At 41.4% G+C, this 23,324-nt stretch overlaps 3 protein-coding genes and 1 long non-coding RNA gene across 5 annotated transcripts in view; 2 read left to right on the forward strand and 2 right to left on the reverse strand.

Moving 5' to 3' along the window:
• The first annotated feature begins 40 nt into the window (after positions 1 to 40).
• On the forward strand, positions 41 to 8,478 carry LOC136421721 (uncharacterized). The gene is made up of 5 exons (XR_010753492.1): positions 41 to 351; positions 3,616 to 3,804; positions 4,724 to 4,834; positions 6,175 to 6,266; positions 7,643 to 8,478. It is a non-coding gene; the product is annotated as an uncharacterized lncRNA (long non-coding RNA).
• LOC136421717 (uncharacterized) lies at positions 2,272 to 4,958 on the reverse strand. The gene is made up of 4 exons (XM_066409221.1): positions 4,574 to 4,958; positions 4,027 to 4,185; positions 3,586 to 3,787; positions 2,272 to 3,296 (listed from the first exon to the last, which is right to left on the reverse strand). The coding sequence occupies exons 1-4, from the start codon at positions 4,844 to 4,846 to the stop codon at positions 2,986 to 2,988; spliced, it is 945 nt and encodes a 314-aa protein (XP_066265318.1). The 5' UTR covers positions 4,847 to 4,958; the 3' UTR covers positions 2,272 to 2,985.
• A 92-nt stretch (positions 8,479 to 8,570) lies between the features above and the next one.
• On the forward strand, positions 8,571 to 9,022 carry LOC136425503 (prothymosin alpha-like). Its single transcript, XM_066414422.1, has 2 exons — positions 8,571 to 8,577; positions 8,649 to 9,022. The coding sequence occupies exons 1-2, from the start codon at positions 8,571 to 8,573 to the stop codon at positions 9,020 to 9,022; spliced, it is 381 nt and encodes a 126-aa protein (XP_066270519.1).
• Positions 9,023 to 15,955: 6,933 nt separating this feature from the next.
• Positions 15,956 to 23,324, reverse strand: part of LOC136421725 (myosin-16-like) — a 42,523-nt gene continuing 35,154 nt past the window's right edge. For both annotated transcript variants that reach the window (XM_066409248.1, XM_066409241.1), the window contains exons 35-42: positions 21,070 to 21,271; positions 20,189 to 20,326; positions 19,716 to 19,898; positions 19,206 to 19,376; positions 18,667 to 18,771; positions 17,812 to 17,907; positions 17,037 to 17,421; positions 15,956 to 16,124 (exon numbers count right to left, since the gene is read on the reverse strand). In XM_066409248.1, coding sequence (XP_066265345.1) covers positions 17,038 to 17,421; positions 17,812 to 17,907; positions 18,667 to 18,771; positions 19,206 to 19,376; positions 19,716 to 19,898; positions 20,189 to 20,326; positions 21,070 to 21,271 — 1,279 coding nt within the window. In that variant the 3' untranslated portion in view covers positions 15,956 to 16,124; position 17,037. The remainder of the gene's footprint in view (positions 16,125 to 17,036; positions 17,422 to 17,811; positions 17,908 to 18,666; positions 18,772 to 19,205; positions 19,377 to 19,715; positions 19,899 to 20,188; positions 20,327 to 21,069; positions 21,272 to 23,324) is intronic.

Here is a 23,324-nt window from a genome sequence, read left to right on the forward strand (position 1 = left end):
AGAGAAAGGTCGACGGAGATGGAATTCACCAGCACACCGGTGTTATGGTGTAGGCACTTAGTTTGCACATGCGCACTAAGCGCCTAGAACAGAGCCCCCGTGCCAGACCCGCGCCGCGCACGGTTCCCGGGAACCAGGCGGTTTCACAATAGCGCTTGCTACCTTTGACCCCGCACGCGACATGCATATCCGGGTCAAAGGCGCTTGAAATTTCAGATGCAAGATGGCAACGAAGGAAAGAAACGTGCAACTGTCAAAAAAGGCTGAAAAACGTGCAATTTCTCCGTCAAAATCTCCTTGTTTCCCGTACGAGAGTGGATGATTGTCTCCGGCATTGAACTCCCGACGCAGGTAAGGTATATTGATATTTGAAAGGCTTTGTGCAGTTTTTTGTGAGTCCAAATGTAATGTAGCAGCTAGACGAATAGTTGTGAAGTGTGCCTGTGATTTTTTTCCTTTTCTTGCAAGTGTTTTTCTCAGTTGAGGGGCATATCGGCTAGATGACATTTTGCCACGGCATTGACGTCATCGTGTCTTATTTTTTCGTGTACATTCGGAGAGAAAAGTCTTCTTCTTTTTCGACATGAAGGTCCATAGCTGATAAACTTCGATAACTAGTACTAATTACTAGGGAGGAAAAATAACACATTTTGCCACTCTAAAATGTACAGTCAACACAATTATGCAAGCCAGAACTATCACGTACGGTAGTTCATTATTACATAAGCCTGGGCAGATTGCCGAGCATCCAACATCGCTCCGAAATCACGCCATCTTCTGAGTCTACCCAAAGTGTACTATATCTATAGTCTAGGATAAGATAAGAATAGCTCTACTTTAGCTACAATGTATATACTGCAGGGTACATTTTTCTTGTAATATCATAACTTCTTGATGTTCTCATTTTGCCACTGAAATCTATATTTCCACTGGTACCGGTATGTACAGCAACCTGACATATAGTTTTGTTATTGTATCATGCTATGTTTTTTTTTTTTGTCTAGCCATACATTGCCACAAATTACTATCTCACCAATGCATCAAGCATTTGTGGCATAACAGGGATATTTCAAATTTAAGTCAACCACCATAACTCAATTGGGACACCCTGTAACTGTGAGGGAGTCAATAAATCCATGGCCAATTTCTTCAACTAGTTTGTAGAGCACACATATTCGACCTGAATTTTGATACCATCTTACTTCCCTTACATTGCTTAAATATAGGTGTTAACTAGCTAAAGGTAGTCGTAACTCACTACTAACTGTCAAGTGCCATTCGTTTACAGTTTATCAGACAGATGTTCTTACAAACATCTCTCTAATGTTAAGATAGCCTTGAACACTGCTGTATACAGTAAAGTTGTACACAGCTTAGCTTACTGGATATAGAGGTTCTTTTTACAACAACCAGGTAATCTTACCTGCTGACGTTTCGGTATCTGTCAGACACCTTCTTCAGAGCTTCTGACTGGAGTGCTGCTTCTCACCGCTATAAGTAGCCGATGTAGGTGGCGCTTTTGCGGTGAGAACACTGTCCCAAATACGGCTGACTTTGTATGCCCCCTCGTCTCGGTTCATCACCGGTGCTGTCTTCCTTATCCAGACCGCCTCCTTGGGACAGTGTTCTCACCGCAAAAGCGCCACCTACATCGGCTACTTATAGCGGTGAGAAGCAGCACTCCAGTCAGAAGCTCTGAAGAAGGTGTCTGACAGATACCGAAACGTCAGCAGGTAAGATTACCTGGTTGTTGTAAAAAAAACCTCTACATCCTATATTCTACCAACCTGATGAAATTATTTTCGGAGCTTAGCTTACTGTCTCCTGCGCTCCCATCGTTCACTTTCCCCTAATAATACGCTGAGCTTTGACAAGATTTCAACGAAACCAAAAGATAATTGATTTTTATATAAATCGCCCCCCTCCCCATATGGATTTCGCCATTCTGTTAATGTTACAGTTACATCATGTTTACTTTTATCAAATGCTGCACTGTGATCTTCTGTTGTCAACCCACTTTCAAAACATTGAAATTTGTGCGAAGCCACCTACATGCAAAATGGGAAAATTTACAGTTTCTAAGACCAAGGAGATTGCTAAGACACAAAATCAAGATTCTCATGCCGCTGTTTCATTTAATAGACATTCTTCATTGTTAACTGTAGTACACAGTCTTTACTGAAGCCAAGAAAATGCAAACAACCATGGCATTGTTTCCCCAATATATGAACACTAGGATTTTTCCCATTTTTCAAGTGAACAACTTCAGGCCCGGGCATCTGTATTTGCAATTCTGTATATGGCTGGTATATTTAACTGCCCCTTTACAGGCACACAGCACAACACTCGGAAACACTACTTTTAAAGACTGAAATAAGAACAAGAGTGCACATTTTCATTTGTCTTGATCAAACAATGTCCCCAAGTTGCTTTATATACACACATGCATGGAGCAAATCGCACAAATCTGCCAACTTTGTCTTTCTTCGCCGTCATTGGATTAAGCCTAATTACTACAAATTCATACACATGGCCATTTAGTCTGTACACTTCAAAAAGCTTCTATTATATATATGTATAAACAGCCCTATCAAAGAATGGCAGTCTCTGCCAAATGAATAACATCGGTAAGCTGACTCAGTTCTATTTAACTATGTACAGGATAATTTGTACAGCATTAGATTAGAGGCAAGACATGTGCTGTATTTGTTACTCTATATTTATTTTAGAATTTAGCTCTGCTTACCATATTCATATCTTAATATCAGTCAGTGAGCTTTTTGAAAAATCCATATACATGTAGTCAGAAAGCATCATATAGGTCTTGTGCTTTACTTCTTGTAAATTCTGGAATATATAACAACCAAATTACTATGTATTTGTACATTAAAGTTGGGAGACCAGTTGATAAGGCAGGAAGGGTGAAATATGACTTAACGATACTGAGATTAGATATGAATCTCCTGAAGATGTGCCCTACACGCGTTAGTTAGTAGATTTCCTGGGATTGGGAGCTGGGATCCCTCCTACACGTGTAGGGCACATCTTCAGGAGATGGCGTTCTAGGGTCACTTTCAGACGTTTTGTCTCGTCCCGAATACCCCCTGTGGCCCTTTGAATATTATTGAACTGGGCATGTGTGGTTTCAATCCCTTGCTCGCCAAAGAATCCTAGCCCGAATCCACGACGCTGCATCCAGGGTACTGCATGCACCTCTAGGAGGTGCATCTTGATTGGCACAGTGCCTTGGGGGAACGATGTACGATAGAAAGACATTAAGTCTTTTATGCTGCGGTCTGTAAAAAAGGAGTAATAACTTTGTTAATTCAAGTCTGTGTGATTTGGCTATATAGAATAATTTATTATTTCCTGAAATATCCTCTGTAACAATATCATTCGACAGATGGATGGATGGATGCATGGATGGATGGATGGTTGGTCATTTAACATATTATGTCCATTCAAAAATGAATTGTTGGATAAAAGTGACTTGTCGTTTAAAACTGGGGAAAATCTAAGATGTAATTACTTGTACTGTTGTACATGTACATGATGTACCAGCTTTTCAAATAGAGCATTCCTTACCTAGTGAAGAGATGTCCTCATCACTAACAGGTTTGGCGTGGGAGTACTTGGAGTGGCATTCAGCAAACAAGGTGAACAGTCTCTCGTACCTGTCCTGCAAAGCTCTGGCCCTTGTGAAGACAGCAAGGGGCATGTCCTGCTGTTCTACAAGTTGCTGTGCCTTGCTCGTTGCGATGGACGTTAACCTTTTGATAGGGGCTTCCTACAAGGAGCAGTAAGGTATGTTATCATGAGTGAAATGAGATAGCAGCTTGTTTTTGCTCTTTTTTACAAATATATGACATATAAAAGCCAATAGTTTATCATAAGCAAAACAATTTGCTAAGGTAAGAATGACAATTGATGATGTAAAACCTTAGTAGCCTGCCCCTACCTACACACTCAGTCATTGGGATTCCAAACAAGGCTTTAAGTACATGCGTATAGAAAAGTTATTGTTACCTTCAGCATAGTGTTAACGTGGTTTCCGACGAACGCCTGTGAGTGGTAAGACTGACGCCTTACATTGAATTCCTTTAGGACTGGGTCGAGCAGGCTGCCTAACGGCCCAGTGGACAGCTTCAGTTCACCCTTCTTTCTCACTTCTTCAGCCTTCGATGTCTGCAGCAGAAATTGCATTAAATTGATAGATTGTCTTAACTCTAGTATTGACAACCGATATAACCTCCCATTTGTGAGAGATGATATGCCTGAACAATATTATACATAGTAATATAATGTTTATATGATACGTCTAACACCTCTGTGCATACAGAAAAAGATTTCACATGCTATTAGGTAATTGATATAAGACAGTAATGTTATTTTGAGTTCATGATAACATTAACTCTGTTGTTTACATTGTTTCACCCTCCCCCCACCACTGTAGGTACAGTCAAAATGAACAGATTTAGATGCCATGTCAATACTTTATGACACAATGAGATTGTATTTTCCATCCGGTATAGTAATACCCCAATTATTGATTAATTAATTCATTGAATCTTACCAGTTCTTCCTTTTGCTTTTCCAGCTTTTGGTACTTAAGCTGTAAGGAAAGGACATGGAGCGTGTCGTCTTGACCCTGCAAGAAAGCCCAGCCCAACAGATTTTCCATCTCTAACATCTCCTCCCACACTTCATCCCTCTCTCTTTCCAGGTGGCTGGCCTCCTCCACAGACTCGATGTACTTGGCTAGGGTGTGAAGGTCTGGGTCGAGCAGGGTCTCTCCGCTGTCTACATCGGGGTCATCAAGGAAGGCTCTTGAGAGGTAGGTGCCCATCACGATATCCAGATCGCGCAAGTCGTGCTCCAACAGGCGGAAGAACTTATGGAAAAGGCCCAGGGAGATGTGCAGAGCAGGGATGCATACCTAAGATGAAAATAAGGAATAAGTGTCAGTTTAGCGTCTCCAGATGATAGAGCTGCATACCAGTGCTTGGAACTGGTACTGTAGATATTTTCAGTACAGGTATAAGCATCTGGAACATTGATCTGACCAGTGCTATGCTTGACTAAACTTAATCTCACATATATATTTTTCTTGATATTATGACTTTTCTACAACAAAGATGAAAATTTAGCACTTGCCAATGGCAAAAACATTGTCTGGGCACGGGCATTGTGTGATTGATTTGTATCATCGCGATATGTAGTTTTTCAGGTACGATCTCTAGGGAGACCTGTACCCCTAGCCTACTGGTATCAAAGTATGTTATGTTTATGCCCTACCAGATAACATTTAGGAGAAGCTACACTGTAACTTGTCAGTAAGTGTTAAACATTGAAACGTATAATGAGAAAACAATACCTGATCGATTGGGATGGCCAGCATGTGTGGGGCAATCACATTGCCATGCAGCTTAGCCTTCCTAATGTCACCTCCTTCTCTTTGGAATGACTCATAATCGGAAGTCATTGATGTGAGGGTGCGTTTATCTGGTGCCTGTACATCTTGATCTGCAGACTTCTGCATATCTACCCTGCGCACTTTGCACCACAGACATGGATGAGTGCCTGTATGGGACAAGTGAGGATAGGTAAAATAGGTTTTAGAACTACAATTTATGGAGACCATTCACAATTCTAGTAACAACAAGATGACTAGGTGTAATTTGGAATAAGATACATACACAAATTAAGAATGTCAAATGTAATACTGTAAATGCATCTAAGTTTGAACGGTTTTTATTTCGGTCTAAGACCAAAATGGAGTGTTTTCGGCGGCGCTATAGTTACATATTGCTACAGTATTGGACAACAATGTTCGTGGTGCTTTTAAGTTTGCAGTTAAACTGTTGCCGCAATAACCGCAAACATAAAACCACTGCGGACATTTCAGCATTTACAGTTAATACTTATAATTGCCATTTGCAGTAATTACTATTCAATACCACAGTGTTTTTTCTCATATTTTTCAAGAAGAAATATTTCAGGATAGAAATTGAATATACATTATGGTCACTCGTCTGTTTGATGCATGAATTAACAAATTTTTGCAATCTTATAATGTATACTGTGCAAAATTTTACCAGATACCAGATCTCTAAATATATTTTCACTTTCTGATTACTGATGTTTACAAAAATGTACTCTTACCGCACGCTCCAGATAGGCCATACCACACTGAGAGGATGGCGTAGTCTCCAGCGACAAAGATCCTCAACTTCTTGACACTGCCATCGGGGGAGCTGAAAATCAAGGTAGAAATCCTCAACTTTCATAGGACCTGGTATAACTATGTTATCATGTTGTTGTCCATGCAATATATCAACCTCAAGTTAAATGACTGTGTATCTCTGTTATATTGTATCTGACCCTTACCTCTTCCCTCATGACGTCAATGAAAAGCGGCCTGCATGCCGATTTGAGCTTATCAAGAGTAAACAAAGGTTCAAACAAATAATGAATATGAGACTTATGATGTCAAAACTTACGTCCATGCCGATCCAGCCAGCTCCCCTACTTCAAGGCAGAGATCCCTGGTGGCAGCAGCCAGGTTCTCTCTGCTGTCCTTGCCATTGAAGGCAAGGAAGACGGTTGTCCTAGAGTTGGGTTGGGGCTGGTTAAGGATTTGGTATCCCATTTTGAATAGGTTCCCTCCGTGATCCCCCAGTACCTTCAGCCAGATCTCGTTTTGATCAATCCTTCCCTCATACCATGTGAGATCCCTATCGACAACAGAATAGTCTGTGTTAGAAATAATTTGACAAAAAATTGCTAGATTTATTTCACTTGCTACCTTGAACATTGTGAGTTGGTTTTCTTAGTTGTCAATATGTCACAGATTCATGCTTCATGGATCAGGTGAGGACTTGCATATCTAGGTCTTCTTTTATGTTTATCATTCAATATTAGTCACTGGTACATGTATAGTAATGAAACTGTCATTAGATTTTAAAACTTGCTGTCATGATGATGTTCAACATGATACAACACAAATTGTGATCTATTTTATGATGTTTGAAGTTGGTTGTATAAGACAACCATAAGATATGTGCTAATTGATCTCCTTTACTCACCCTTCTCTGGCTATTCTCTCTATGCTGTCATGCACTGAGAGCGGCAGGTTGTTGACCTTGGCACAAGGCCTGAGCTCAACAACTTTATCGTCCCCCTTCCCCTTCACTACCAGGGGGATCACTTCAGCCTCCACCTGCTGCTTCTCCAGCATACCCGCAGCTACTCTCCTGGAGCTCCTCTCGCTCTCAGTAACAATTTGATATCCACTCAGCCATCTGCATAGCAAAAATGTACTCGGATGAATACCTATACATTTAGACACACAAGGTTGCTGCATATTGGGTACATAGGAGTGTAATAAATCCTATACCTGACAACATTGTTTGTAGCATCTCACATCCTAGAGTAGCACCCATAAATTTGTATTGGGTCTGCTGTGGGATGAGACAGCTGGGAAAATGTTATCCTTGAGTTGATCAGATCATAACTGTCAGGATGTGTGGGATTTTTCCAACTTAGTCTCTTGCAACAAAGCATATTTTTCATGTAGATGTTGTAATGCAGGTATGAAATGATATTTGAGACAAACCTTTTCAGATGCCTTGTCTGCCCCCAGGTCAGACCCAGATCTATGGTGGCTGACAGCAGATGACCAGATGGGATTCTTATGGTGTCCAGCTTGAGGTCTCGGAGGGTGGTCATCAGCTCATCCCTCGACACAGCCTGTAGGTCGTTCACCAGCTGTGCATGCTCTTCATTCCCACTGGCGGTGACACGTGCAACCCGCAGCTCACCTCTTCTCCTCCTGTTGGTAGTTGCACTGGCCTCCGTTGTTTTTTTTCTCGCCTTGGTGATTTTCACAAGGGTGATGGGCTGAAATTTGATAAATAGATGACATCATTGGTGTATATAATGGTTCACCCACCTGACTGTCCAAAAAAACAGCTTTATTTGTTGTATAATAAACGTGTGATTGTATCATTTGATTGTAACATGAATGTACATGTACATGCTGGAGTGTGCAATCAAAATTTCTTTTTGTTTTCATGCTTTGTCAAAATAGATCTACTGAAACCTTAATGTTTCTATTCCCTGCTATGTTCCTCTCAAAAAGTATATTCTATTTGCTTGTCCTACATGAATGATCATTAAGTACTAAGATTCATTAAGTCATTAATTTTCCTTGTTATGTTTTGTATTACATACCTGTCCTCCTGTCTTGCAAGTGATGGTATTCCCATCAGGTGAGGCAGCAAGCTGCCTCCTCACCAGGGGTAGAAGTAACTCACTCTCCCATGGCTGTATGCTGGGCCCAGCATCTGTGAGCCTCTGAAGCAGAAGCTTGACGGCCGCAGATGGGGAGGGAGTAGCCGAAGATGAGGAGGGGATAGCTGAAGATGAGGGGGGGATAGCTGAAGATGAGGAGGGGATAGCTGAAGATGAGGAGGGGATAGCAGAAGATGAGGAGGGGATAGCTGAAGATGAGGAGGGGATAGCTGAAGATGAGGGGGGGATAGCTGAAGATGAGGAGGGGATAGCTGAAGATGAGGGGTGGATAGCTGAAGATGGGGAGGGGATAGCTAAAGATGAGGAGGGGATAGCTGAAGATGGGGAGGGTGTAGCTAAAGATGAGGAGGGGATAGCTGAAGATGGGGAAGGGATAGCTGAAGATGGGGAGGGGATAGCTGAAGATGAGGAGGGGATAGCTGAAAATGAGGAGGGGATAGCAGAAGATGAGGAGGGGATAGCAGAAGATGAGGGGATAGCAGAAGACGAGGAGGGGATAGCAGAAGACGAGGAGGGGATAGCAGAAGATGAGGAGGGGATAGCAGAAGATGAGGAGGGGATAGCTGAAGATGAGGAGGGGATAGCTGAAGATGAGGAGAGGGTAGCTGAAGGTGAGGAGGGGAGAGTAGCAGCACACTCTGATGGCAGCTCCTGTGCCCCAGCAGGCACACAAGCCATCTCTGAAGACAAGTCTCTGACCTGGAAATAATAATAGTTATAGTCTTGTGAATGTGATATCACATGACACATCTGACACAGTACCAAAGGCAAGAATAATGTTTGGTAGTTCCAAAGAATGCAAGTAATGTAAGCCTTGTAAATCTCTATGTCTCATGGCATTTCCTGGCAGCTGTCATATGTGAATTGACTTTTATGCAGGATACTTTCATTATGTGTATCTTTATGCATGCCCTTAGTCTCGTTTATTAAACTGTAATTCTCTTTCTCTTCATTCTACAGTGATGTATTGACAAGTACTTTTCTGCCCTGTATTTTGTTGAGGACATTGTTTAACCTTTATGTATAATTATTAAAGAGCAACATTATAGAATAGATCAAAGACATGTAAAGACAGGTATTCTTTTAGTATTTACTATAATACAATAATATCAGTAAAACAACTTTGTAAAGCCAAAACAACTTTATTATTGGCTGTATTGGTTGTTTTGTTTTTAAATCTAAAAAAAGTTACAAGAAAGCAAACATGAGAACAAACATCAAATGATTCTTGTAAGAAAATTATTGAGGTTATCTGTCATTAATTGAAATTGCGGCCAGAGGAAATAAAAGCATCTGAATATCTACATGTGTTATCATCTGACAGACTGGTTTGTGTATGTGCTGTGTTGTCAAACATCACTTACCCTGCGTCTCTTCGTGGGGGGGGCGTACTCAGGGTGAGATGTAATACGTGCTGATTTGTCGGCAGTGCTGTTGCACGACGAACATATCTGGGCTGATGGTAACTCCCCGGCCCCCATAGCCTGGAAAACTGAAAGTAGCCGCTTGGGGCACCCTATCATGGTGGATGAATGGCTGCCCGTAGGTGGTATCGGGCAGCAGCACCGTGTTGCCGGGGCTCGCCGCCTGGCCTTATCATAGTGGACTCGGCACAGGCGGCTCCCGAGGGGAATCCCCAACTTCCTGCATGTTGGGGAGTCGACGTTGATGACCCTGCCGTGTTGGCAGCCGTCGGACCGGCGGGTTTTCCCCCGGAGGAAGCAAAGCCTCTCCATCCCCTACAGACACTTCCGGGTTTACGAATTTTGCCGCCCCGCGAAAAGCAGTAAGGAGAGTTGCAATGTCAATCGGAGAGGGCGCGGGGATTTCCCCTTACCAGTAACCAATAGTCTCATAAAAACATGTACTTTTACTACATTCCCATTGATAGATAGTAAAGGGATTCATTCTGACGCGAAGTTGTTGAGGTTATGTTTTATTCACCAATAATCATGTCAAACTGCAACCAAAACACGTAGCGTCGTCTGGGTCGCTAGGCACCTTTAACCCTTGACCGTATGACCTGCTTACAATCAGCTGAGTGATTGCTTACCCGATACTTCACATAATAAACATGTTTCAGCCAGTCCTTTGTGTATTGCACGTTTAAGACCTTTCCCTCGCTGCGTATGCCGCGCGGCTAGTGTAGAACAATGTTAATACGCCGAAGGTTAGCTTATTTACGTGTGGTGGTCAACGTTGCATTAAAATCCTGTGCGTTGCACGTGATTTTTGTTGAGACATAGGTATGTAGGAACTAGTACACCGGTTTTTATCCTTAAATATCGGAAATATTTCTTAAACGGGCCAAGTTAGGAAAGGATGACGTATTTCAGTAAAGATTCTTGTAAGAGGTTGGAATTTTCCATTGAACCTTATAGCAATAGTTTATACTTAATACACAGTTAACAGTATTTTATTTCGATCACTCACACCCAGGACTCTGCAACAAGTTAGTTTAAATGGTGAAATTAAGCTGACACAATATTGCAATTATGCTGTATATTTACTTTTGCCCGCTACAACCGGGCGCGCCGCAGGCTCAGAACGTAAGCACGTGTTCTATTGCGCCTGCGCGAACTTAGTGTTCGATTTCTAGCATTTCAGAACACCGGTGAGCAGTGCGGTGGCAGGTGTTCTTCGACTCATGTCGGAGAGGAGAAGGCTTGCCATGATGTGGAGCTTCTGCTTGCTACTCTTTCTTCCCGCTAACACAGCTATCATAACTGGGGTACGTACGACATTTAGTTTACTTGCTTATCTAGTAGGTTGAAATCCGTAAAGCGATAACACAGTTAAGAATAAGTAGCCATAGAATATAGAAAACAGGTAGATACTTTAATGTAGCTCTCGACCAAAGGTTTTGCCCATTCTGTCCATATGGAATTGAAGATGAGTTTCACTTCATTATGGAATGCACTTAATATGATGTTCTACGCGATGAGTTATCACCTCTCTCAAGTACTTCAGACCCTGAATGCCACGGATAGATTTGACTATGTATTTAGATGCAACAGCTCATACAGTGTTAGAATAGGCAAATATATAAAAGATTGTTTTCTCATTAGAAAAAATAATGATACTCAAAATTAGCCCAACTTGAATTATGTAAAACCTAAGATAGTCATTTTGTTGTAGTGAATAGTTTCATTCCATACCTATGTCTTGTTTAGTCACGCAATAGAGTTCTTCTTCTACTGTCATTTGCCACATTTTTTGAATGATTGACATGTTAGGGGAATAGAACCTTTTAAAGATATCAACCCGGGAACCAGACTGTACGGTTTGATCAACTCACACCGGGAAGGACCCTTACTATTTTCGATAGGTGCGATAGGGTCTTTAAAGTAATCGAGATCTGACTCTCTTAAACACCCCCGGCTTTACCGCCCATCATAGAGGGCGCCGTAACCGAAGCTTGGCACTCATTTTCCTCTGGGTCAAGTGAGGAAATATGTGCAATGTGTATTTCCCAAGGGCACAACATTTGGGCATGCCAGGGATTCAAACCCAAAACCTTCAGATTCTAAGTCAACACCCCTAACTACAAGACCACATTGTCTTTATTATGTTGGCGACATTTTAAAAAGGCATTTTCTATGATATTTTACAGCCTTTGCTTCACGGATAACAATAGCCACAAAGACTAGGATAATGGTTTGCCCTCAAGAAATGGGGTTTATCAATCGTTCTGCTCGGCTTCATTTGTTTGTTCAAGTAAATACATCCAGGGTTTGTGATGATGACATCTTCTTTTTTTTAAGGAGACCATACGTAAAGATAACCAAGGACCTGTAGATAAATTGCGAGCTTCCTAGTAAAGAAAACGAATGCTCTTCGTGTTTATGTCTTATTTCTGCCAGTAAACTATTTCTATATCTAAAAATTTAGTGTGTACTTTGATCATCTATTTCGTGCCGATCACAACATTAAGTGGTGTAGAGTGGCATGATATCCACTGAATCATCGTAAAATGTACAGACATGTATTTAAAGCTTACAGTAAGAAGATGACGAGCTATCTCTATCCATTGCAGAACGCTGGCCACAGCTTCATAGAGCAGTATATACCTTTTTGTTAAAAAATCTGTTCGTAAAATAGACGTTTGATACAATACACCAGCATTCAGCTATAGCAGTTGTTATGCTTCATTCTCCTGAATCAACTGCTATATCTGAATACCGGAGTATTGTATCAAACGTTTCTTTTACATGAACATATTTCTAAGCGAAAGGGTATACACTGTTGTTTGGAGCTGCAGCATATGTATTTTTACGGCTGGCAGTTTACGGTTTTACTAGTTATCTTTGTGTTTGCTGTACATATATTTGCCTGTTGCGTCTCTAAAACCCATTCAGCATATTCAAATGTTACTGTGTACATGTAGGTCTGTAAGGCCGATGTGGACTGCCGTTCACATGTTGGTTTTGGGACCTGCTGCGCTCCTTGGTTCGGCGGTTTCCCCGTGTCCGTCTGCAAGCCCCGCGGGAAACCGGGGGACCCCTGCTCCCTCCTGGAGGGCGTGATGGAGGACTTCAGCCCGGAGCCGAACGGGTCGTCCCGGGTGTTCTGGCTGTGTCCCTGCCAACGCGACCTCCGCTGTCTGCCGAGTAGCAACAACCAACTGCTCGGAAAGTGCGGATAAGAAACACATCGGCAACGCCAGCAGAAGCACACGAATTTAAGAACAGGACAATGCTGTATTTCATTGTTACCGAATCTTTTAACAGAAGGCAAGGCCTTTATAAGTTGTTAGTAATTATTCCTATGTCTATTCAGGGCTACGGCCTTCAGGCGATCCCATCCGCGGTCGGGCTGGTACCTCGGCCGATGATCTAATGCGGGATACGCGTGTTGTATTCTATGTATATTGTTCTAAGCATATGCCGATATGTCCTGTAGACTCAAATTGTTTTCTGCTGGTTTTCTCTTGTTGTGTATGACTTTAACTGATAAGATTCAGAATAGATCTTGATTGCATTTTTTATTCATACTTACAGAATCGCCAATAGCTGGTCCCATGATGCTAACAAAATCATATGTCTGAGTGCACGGATAGTCCGACAGTCGTTAAAGTGATTAAATATAGTAGCGAAACGTATTAATCATATCAATCGGTCAGTCACTACATGACAGAATGAGAGACATTTTCTGATATGAAATGGATTAATGTAAGCAATATATTTTCCACAGAACAAAAAGAAATACTGGTAGCTATCCAAAAGCACTTCAATAAAGAGTTAACGTTTCACAACGTGAATCGTTCTTATCCTTGCCATTTATACATGTATTTATACAATGTTACAGGAATGTGATTTAGCAGTATCATGTGGTTTGGTTATTTCTTTGCATGCCACGTACGTCAGCCAGTCTTGTACAAGCGCAATATATAACATCGGGCTGATAGGTTCGATCCACTCGCCGCATCTTTTAAGCCCCTCTCTCACTGGGACCCGCGGCACGCTGGCGGCGTCGCTGCGTCCTAAACCTGATTTGTGTTACCCTTGACTTCATAATGGGAATATCATTTAAAACTTACAGGTATGACCAAAAAGACAACAAAACACACAAAGCTTAAAAAAATTCGTTTTTGTCGATGAAATTGGTTGAGTGCTTTGTCGATTCGATTGGCCGCAGCGACGCCGCCAGCGTGCAGTGGAACCAGTTAGAGGGGGGCTTTATCATGTTGGGTTCTTTAACGAACTAGTGGTATAGCCCTCGCGAACACTAGATCTCAACCTTAACGTCCCTTCTGAAGTGCTATTAGCATTTCCAGGAGTTTAGATTGGTGCACATAATGAAACGTATGCCTTTGGGAACTTGCGGAGCTGAGTGAGTGAGAGAGTGAGTAGTTAGCTCTCTTAAGCTATTGACGTCATTGCTTACCCCCCCTCCTGCCAAATAGCTTTCATAGTTCCAATATTTACTCTCATCGCCAGATAGACACTTAAACATCACTCCAAAAGCAGAGGGTATTAATGAAATGTCAAGGAAATGCTGCTGAGACGAAAAATGACAAATTTCCTGTTGCCTAGACAACGTTTATATCAGCAATAACAGCGGCAAACCTATCAAGTTGGTCATTGTATTGTGCTGGTAGTCCTGCCGATGCCCTCAAGGAAATTACTTATAGGGAGTAGTATAGCTAATTCCCCTCGCAGAAGGATGATAACTAATATGTACAGAATGTGGAAGCCTAATGGATACTAGTTGTCTAAGCTCCAATGTGTGCTGATTATCTATCATCTCTGTCTTATTAGATTGTACGTACCGGTGTGTTTCACCTTAACCAGCTACGCTAAACAAACTAGCTACCCCCTCCCATCCGTATTTACGTCGCATGGATCTTAGACATCTTCGACGTACTAAAATAAGCAGCATGTGAGGCAAAACGTAGAAATCGGGGGAGGTTATGTTTTTTCAACAGCAAAGTAATGTCTATATAAAGCGTCCACACATACACGTGCATCATCTATATCCAAGGAAAAGTACACGATTCGGATGTAGAATTAAGGATAACAATGACAACATTTATGTATCAGGTTTGCATAAATATACAATGTATGAAGATCCAAAAACCAAATCAGTGCCAAAATGTGCTGTCAGTAACTCAAGTTCAAGTTCATTAGAACTGTTCAATCCGTTTCATTATATAATCTACAAACACGGATGAACTTCTTTCGGAGTTAGATATATATCTACTAGAGATATGTCTCATTCCATCCAAGTTCACCTGTGTCTGTAACTCTCCACGTAAGTGCACGACCAGTGTCAACTCATCGGGGCGTATCTAGAGTTGTAAAGTAACCCGGCTGCATTATGACGCAGGAACGAAGGACCACATAGTGATGCTCCAATAAGCAATGGAGAACGAACTTGTGACTTTTGATCTATGGAGCTCCGAGGACCACTTTAGTTGTCATCTAAGGGCGGGATTTTCCACAGATAGCTGATGAGGCCAATCCGTGAGCAGAATGTGAGAGTCGACCTAGACAATCGAGAATTAAGTGTAGATCTGTCGAGCACCGGGGCGATGGCCTAGTGGGTGGAGTGTTCGCCTTGCATACGGTAGGTCGTATATGATCGAACCCCGGCCGGGTCATACCAAAGACTGTTAAAATGTCACATACTGCTTTCTCTGCTTATTAGCACTCAGTATCTGGCAAAAAGTATAATGGTAGTTAAACACACACCACTATCAGTGGACTAGCCCCCTGCTGCACTGACTTGCACAAAGATGTGTGGCCCAAGGGCTGCCGAAACGGAGATGGGCGCCGCCCTATGCACTGTCTGGTGCGGGGAGGACTTCAACTTTTAACTGTCGAGCACACATGATGACAACTTTCTTCATTTTATAGTGGGGTCATGGCATTTGTCTACAGACGTCTGGGTAAGTTGTTGAGCACGCAAAAAATGACCTAGCGTTCGTGTCTGGATGGCGGTCTGTAAATGTTCCCAATTCATCTACACTCTTTCTCATAACCCTCTCTTTTAATATGGTGCCATTCAAAGAAGCGTCCTTACCCCGAGGCGGTAACCATAGCTCATTACATATTGCAGATTCAATTTTTTTTCATCAGATGCAACTTATTCCTATTGTACATATAACCTTACCTACTAAATCATGACGCAAAACAAGATGTGAACACAATCGTTCATTTTATTTCTGTTGCAACTAATCAACTACTTTCATAGCATCGTTCACTAATACGCAAGCAAGCATTTCAAGCGAAGAAGATAAGGAGAAGTCCGGTTGATCAATCCGTCTTTTTTTCGGAGAGTTTTCTTCAAGAACCAGAAGGACGAAGCATCTAGATACAGAAAACACACACAACAAATAGACATGGTATTAGGAAATTCAGTGACACTTCCTTAACGTTATCTTGAATACAGATTCTAGAGCTCTATTAACTTTGTGAATAAAAGAAATATTCGCAGTATGTATATATATACACGTAAGGTTAGACGATAGAAATACTAAATGCTGGTCTCGCTGAATTCAACATTAACACGACATCATTTGAAAATTCTGAAGATGACAGAATTGCTCAAATCAAAGAATTCAAACAGCTTTAAAGTTACATGATTCAGTTTGTTCTTAAATAACATTGTAAAAGTATGTACCATTTATTACACGTTTAATTGAAAAAAGTTTCAACAAGATAATTTTTCAAGTTCTACAAAACCAGTATAATTACAACCAGGCGCCGAGTAACGAATGCTAGTTAACCATTTTCTTAATCTCCAAGCAGATCTTTGGGGGCATGATCTTGGCGATTTTCAACTGCTACTTAGATATAACCACTGGGGCTAAGCTAGAAAAAAGTCACGACACCCCCCCCCCCAAAAAAAAACGCTCCGGGATTACGGACTAGTACTGGTAATTGGTTTACCGTTTGCTTGTTACTGTTTGCTTGGTTGTACTTATACCGATTATTTTGTATCTAAACAAGTACTTATTTGTTGACGTTCTTCAATTTACATTGTTACACATTGTACATACTCCTACAATGTTATTTCAGAACATATCTTAAGCCCCTGTCACACTTGTGCGTACTATATACAAGCCCGCATGGGTTACGTATAAACACGTTTTGGTTTAGGTTAAGTTTGCAGCCGAAGAAGTGATTTCTGTGGTCTAATAACCAGACTGCACAACGATGGTTCAAAGTAGAAAACAACTTCCTCCCCGCAAAATCAGGGCCCTAACTTTAAAGCCTCACCTTAGTCCTCGTCGCTAGAGGTGACAACACGGCGGGTGGTTCGGGTGACGGTGCGCCTCACCACGGTGGTACCGCCGGCTCCCTCATCCCCGTAAACGTGACGGGAGGTGTGAGTCGAGCTGCCGCCGCCGAGGGAGAGATGAGCTGAACCGCCGCCGCCGCCGCCGCCAAGGGAGACATGGGTCGAGTGGCCGCCGCTGAAGTGGGCAGAAGGTGCGGCGGAACGCACACCTGAGCCGACATGGCGTCTGGTGACGACGTGTGTCTCCGTGCGGGTGCGGATCTTGGACAGGGTGGCCTCCGCCGTCTCCATCCGCTCCACCGCGTCCTCCAGCTCGTGCTGGGCGTGCCGGTACTTGGACAGGCTCTGTCCCGCGCTGCTCTCCTGGAGATACAGAGATTTCATACACAAATAAAAGATTTGTGTCGTACATTCATGTCTCAAATGGCTACGTACAGGACGTGAATCGTATGACTTAACAAACATATAACAAACATGTGTACAAAAAAGTTTTGACAACAATACAATGTTTAAAAAAACTTTCAGGTAATTTTGAGCAACGCCGACTTCACTTGTCCTTAAGGTCACATTTTCTTAAGCGGTTGGCGATTTGAATCGAAGGAAGGCTGCAGAGACTTGTTTGTTGCGTTTTAACGAATTCTAGATATTTTCAAGGGGTGATATTTGTTTAATCTCTGCGTTGCAAACACACACACGCACATGCTTGGGAATACATCCACACCTTACTTTTGTTCACATTTTTTCAGCACTTACCGCCTCCTCCACCTGGCGTTTGTACATCTTGATCTTGCTCTGAAGCTTCTCGATCAAGTCCTGCAGGCGGATTTGGTTCTTCTTGTTCTCGTCGTCCTTTAATGTTAAGCATCAAAAATTAAACGTGTTGTCTATTGATAAATGTAATGTATTTGGTCAGTTTATTATCATACGCATACACTTTAACCAGAACAAAATATGTTCATATGATAACTAACAAATCTATGTCGCTTATTCAAGCAATATTTATATGTATATTGATGATATATCCGTATGGATAAAAACTGTAAGATGTTGTGATGATAAATATCAGCCACAAGTATGAAACTGATGAGAATAAAAGGGCTCTACTTCAAGAATAGTGTGTGACTAACATATTGTTTATCAAAGTGCCTGATGTTAACGTCCTAGTCGTAAGCATGAATGATATGAATATACATTAGTCCATGGGCCAGACCTCAAAATTTTACATATCACTACCACCTGAGGTGGCAAATTTTCCTTATTATTTGCAAAAAGAAGAGTGTCTGAGGAATATATTTTGACATGAAAGCTATCGCAGGGTGGTAGCTTTGACCCGGCTATCTGACCTTGACCTTTTGACCCCTACACGAACCAGGCCTTTTGATACAATTAAACAAAGGGGAGTGGTAATCAATAAAACATTAATATTTTCTAATGAAACTTAGTGGGCTGGTAAAAATAAACAAGGGATTACAGAAGTGTAAGTTCTATTTCAATATTTAAATCCTATGAAGAGTTATAAGTGTTTGAAATATATTTGTTTTTGGAAAATTTTGGGTAAAAAATACATGAGATGTTCCTTGTGAATATTTCTTGCTAGAATGTGCGCACCTGTGCAGCGAACTCCTTCAAAGATCGGTCGTTCTTCCGCAGAGCCTTGACGTCGTCCTGGTGCTGCTTCTGGAGGATTGACAGCTGCAGCTCAAGTTCGCGGATCTGCCAATGAAATAAGATATAGCGTAAACCTATTACAACGATAAAAATAAAATCAATACCAAACCCATTGAAAAAATATAACATAATACATAGGTACTTTTTCTCCTCTCACCATATGGTTCTGTGCTCTTATTCTAGTAGTAGTAGCACTTCATGAAATGTGCTGTTGATGATGATGATGATTACGGTAATGATGACGATGACGACGATCATGATGATGATGATGATGATGAAATGATGGCAACTTTGATCCTGATGATGGTGACGATGACGAAGGTGATGATGTTGTTGTTTATGCTGATAAAAAATTGATACACTTGATGACTGTGATGAAGATAGCGATTGTGACAATGATGATGGTTATGATGATGATGTTGTTGTTGTTGATGATGGTAATAATGATTAAGATGCTTGAACGGCAAAGAGTTCCTTACCCTTTCCTCCACCTTTGCCAAGGCCCGTTTCCCGCCCTTCAGGGCGGATTGCTCAGCCTCCTCAAGCTGCTGTTGCAGATCCTTGAAGGTCATCTCAAGGTTGTGCTTGACCTTCAACATGTGTTGGTTCTGGTCTTGTTCCGTGCGAAGTTCTTCGGCCATACGTCCAGCCTGCGGATTAGGGAAGTACATTACCATAAATGTGACACTTTTGTAGCCACCTGCTGGCACTATATCACAATATTAGAAGGGTATCAGATAGCCAGCTTTTTCCTTAGAGTTGTTTTCATGTAATAGCAATAAAAATCACTACGTTTTAGAAACAATTCATGAACCAGAAAAATCTTCGAAAATCACATGTGCTCGTTTATGATTATGCATTATGATTGCAAGAACAATTACAACTAAACCTTATATTGAGATGTTTTTCCTCAGGTCCATTTACTCAAATTATTTCCCCCATTGGCTTGTTGTTAACAAATACAACGGGATAAGAAGTGAATAACATACGTCGCTGATAGCTCTCTTGGACTTTTCCTCAGTCACACGAAGTTCATTGATGTATTCTTCCAGTTCAGCCCTGAGTGTGTCCACATCGCCCTCCAGCTTGCGCCGCTGGGTGACCAGTCCCGAGGTCTGAGTGGTCAGTTCGCTCACGCGGTCATGCGACTCGGACAGGCTCGCGTCTGCAAGCTGGTGGTGAAAATTTTTGTTCAGTTAACTTGGCGCAATCCTTGTACGAAATCATTGATAAATACTACGTAATATATTTGTTTTTTTTATTTGTAAGGATGAATATCATTTTCTATCATCCACATCTATATCCTTTTGTTTGTTACTCGTTAAAAACATTATACGTCAAACACGACCAAGGACTTTTGAGACCTTTTCTTTTAATGAATTCTGAATATCATTCATTGGATCATAAGGTGTATATACTGATACATGTAAAATGTTGCTGCCAAAGAATCTGTTTTTGACACCTTTCTTGCCCGATCGGCATCCTCCAGCTGCCTGCGGACTTCCTCCATCTCAGACTGGATGGTGCTACAGTACCGGTCCTTCATGCCCACCTGGTCACGCATGTCGGAGCGCATGCGTGCAGTTTCGTCCAGAGTCATCTACAAAGACCATAAATTATGATTTAATACCTGTAGAAGTACTAGTGCGTTATCATAAGTTTTGAAAAAAAAATGGCGCTTAGGGCGCGGTCACAATGAGGTCGTCAAACGATTGTGATATCGTAAGATGTGGACCAAACTAACCACCTGAAAAGCTCTAAGACTTCCTTTGTGCAACCCAAGCACGGATATTACAAAAATGCCCTCAATTTGCTGTAATACGACTCTCGTAAGACGAATGTGACCCTAACAAAATCATAATTTTGAAGATCTTAACCGGTTGGTAGAACACAAGCATAGGCTCAGAAAGAGAATTGTTGTGTTTCCGGTTACCCGACCCTAGCAAAAACCTGCCCACCGGCTTGCTGGGTAGATAGGAAGAATTTCGATCTGACATGTGATGAGTGATAAAAATGTTGTAGAATCGTGCAAATTGTACTTGTACAATGTTTATCTCAAAAGCTAAGATTTGTTGTTGGAAATACCAGTGTCCTCATGCATGCTTTTCAGTTTTGTAAAATTGTATTTGTTGCAGAATTTCTTTGAAAAAAAGAAAGAGAATTCTAGCTATAGCCTGGAAACCATACCCTCGATATCTCTACGGCTCCCCGATATCTCTACGGCGCTGGGATTGACACCCACCCGCCCAGACTGCTTAGCCCACTCGGGGTGTTGGTTTACGGCCACCCCAGCTTTTTCAGGAATGTAATCGAGAACACAACATTGATTTTCGAAGGCCTCACCTGAAGCTCCTGGAGCTGAGCGTGCAGTTTTGCCAGCAGCTTCTTGGCGTCGTTGTTGGCTCTGCTGGCTCCCTCCAGGTTGATCTCCAGCTCGCCCAGCTGGCCGCTCAGCACGTTGTTCTGACGCAGAGCCTCGGCCCTTCCCCTCGACTCCACGTCCACCTGCTCGTTCATCTGCTCGATCGTGCGGTGGTGCATTTTTCTGCAATCGTTTCGTTGGTGAAGGTTAGACATCCAGATAATAAGATATGCCAAAAATAGTTACTCAAGCAACTGGATATGAGATAATGTACAACCACGCCCTCAACAGGAAAGGAGGTCTATGCATTGAACTTTCAGGCACTTGGATTGGGGCAACGCGCTACCCCCGCTACCCCCCCCCCCCCCCCAAGACGAACAACATTAGCTCCCAAAATAACAGGAGCTAATTGATTCATTAGCATACAACCTTGTCTTTACTTGCTATTCTATTGAACCATCTGAAATTGTCTTCACTTCGTTAACATATCAATTCAGAGTTTTGGTATTAAAACTAGTTCTACCAGATCTTTCTTTAGTCACTAACGAAAGATAGCGGATGCTGTCTGAAACGTCTGTTTCAAATTTTATCCAGTTGCTTGAGTAATTATTTTTAAACGACAATCGTTGTTGATGAGGGTTAATGAAGGTTAGATATCCAGGTAACGCCCAACAAAACAGTTACTCAAGCAACTGGATATACTTTTGGCAACGAATAGTGCTCCCGACCATTTCATCGACTGTCACTGACGAGAAGTAGTAGATGTTACCCAAAAAGTCTCACCATTTCCAAAATCATATCCAGTTTCTTGATAACGGTTTGTTTTTATATGAAAAAAGATATCATATTTACTGCATCATGGGCTACATGCAGTGATATAGAAAAAAAGTAATTATCTCCATGAAAAATGGAGATAAAGTTTTGGGTGTGTCTGTCTGTCTGTTTGTTTGTGTCTCCGCACCATTCCAGTCAGCATAATTCAAGAGCCTCTTGATGGATTACAATGATATTTGGTATGTGGGCAGGTGTTGTGAAGCCGAAATTCAAGGTCGATTTTGGGCCCCCTGGTATGTGACCTTGGTACTGCAGCAGAACTTCAATTTTTATATCTTTTGACCTGGACGTGCTGTGGTCTTGATTTTTGGTGGCAGATAGCTTGTGATGTAATGAAGAAGTGGTGTAGGTTTGGGCCCCCTAGCAGCTTCCTCTGGAACTGCAGGGGCGTTATTGGGAAAATCTTCGTGGGAGAATAACTGAACAAAGCAACAACGGATTTCCATGATATTTAGTATGCAGGTAGCTTAGATAGAGATATACACAATGAAGTGTAATTATGCTAATTGGGACTTAATTTGCATAGCTAATGAGGAAAATATATATTTGCAGTGTTTTCCTTTATAAGACTCAAATACATGTCACGTATGTAGTTTATGGAAAGTGGATCATCAACAGATACCAATTATGCAAATAAATTCCTAATTTGCATAATTAATGCAAAACACCATATCTCATCTAAATTGGAAAATTATAGGACTGTCAATATGATACTTAGTATGCAGGTAGCTTAGACCGAGATATACATAATGAACTGCAAATTATGCTAATTGTAACTTAATTTGCATAGCTAATGAGAAAATCTATATTTGCAGTGTTTTCAATTATCAGACTCAAATACATGTAACATATGTAGTTTATGGAAAGTAGAGCATCAACAGATATCAATTATGCACATGAATTCCTAATTTGCATAATTAATGCAAAAACACCATAATTCATCTATTTGGAAAATTATAGGACTGTCAATATTGCAGCATGTGTAAGTTAGATAAAGGTGTTTATGGCCAAGCATATATTATGAAAATGTGTAAATCATTTGCATGAATAGAATTGTTAATGGAGATATGAGGTCGTGGAACTCTTGTTAATAAGAGAGTTGAAAAATTATGCCATATTCTATCTATGTCAACCAAGTCTTTTCCTTCTTTTTAAAACATCTAAAGACAACTTTTCCATTACAAAGTAATTTTTAGATGGCATGATGTACGTGAACATTTCGTCCTTCTGTCAAGGGAGTTCCTGTAGGCTACTGTATTGGTTTTCAACTTTTATTTCAGAATTTGTAGAACATAAAGCCTACAGATTATATTACATAAACAAAAAACCATGGTTTTGGCAAAAAGGTTTACAGCTGAAGCTGCTACCCAGCACTCACATGTACAGTAAGAAGATAGTATTT

This window comes from Branchiostoma lanceolatum, chromosome 1 (assembly GCF_035083965.1).
Source record: "Branchiostoma lanceolatum isolate klBraLanc5 chromosome 1, klBraLanc5.hap2, whole genome shotgun sequence".
In the NCBI taxonomy this organism is placed as follows: domain Eukaryota; kingdom Metazoa; phylum Chordata; class Leptocardii; order Amphioxiformes; family Branchiostomatidae; genus Branchiostoma; species Branchiostoma lanceolatum.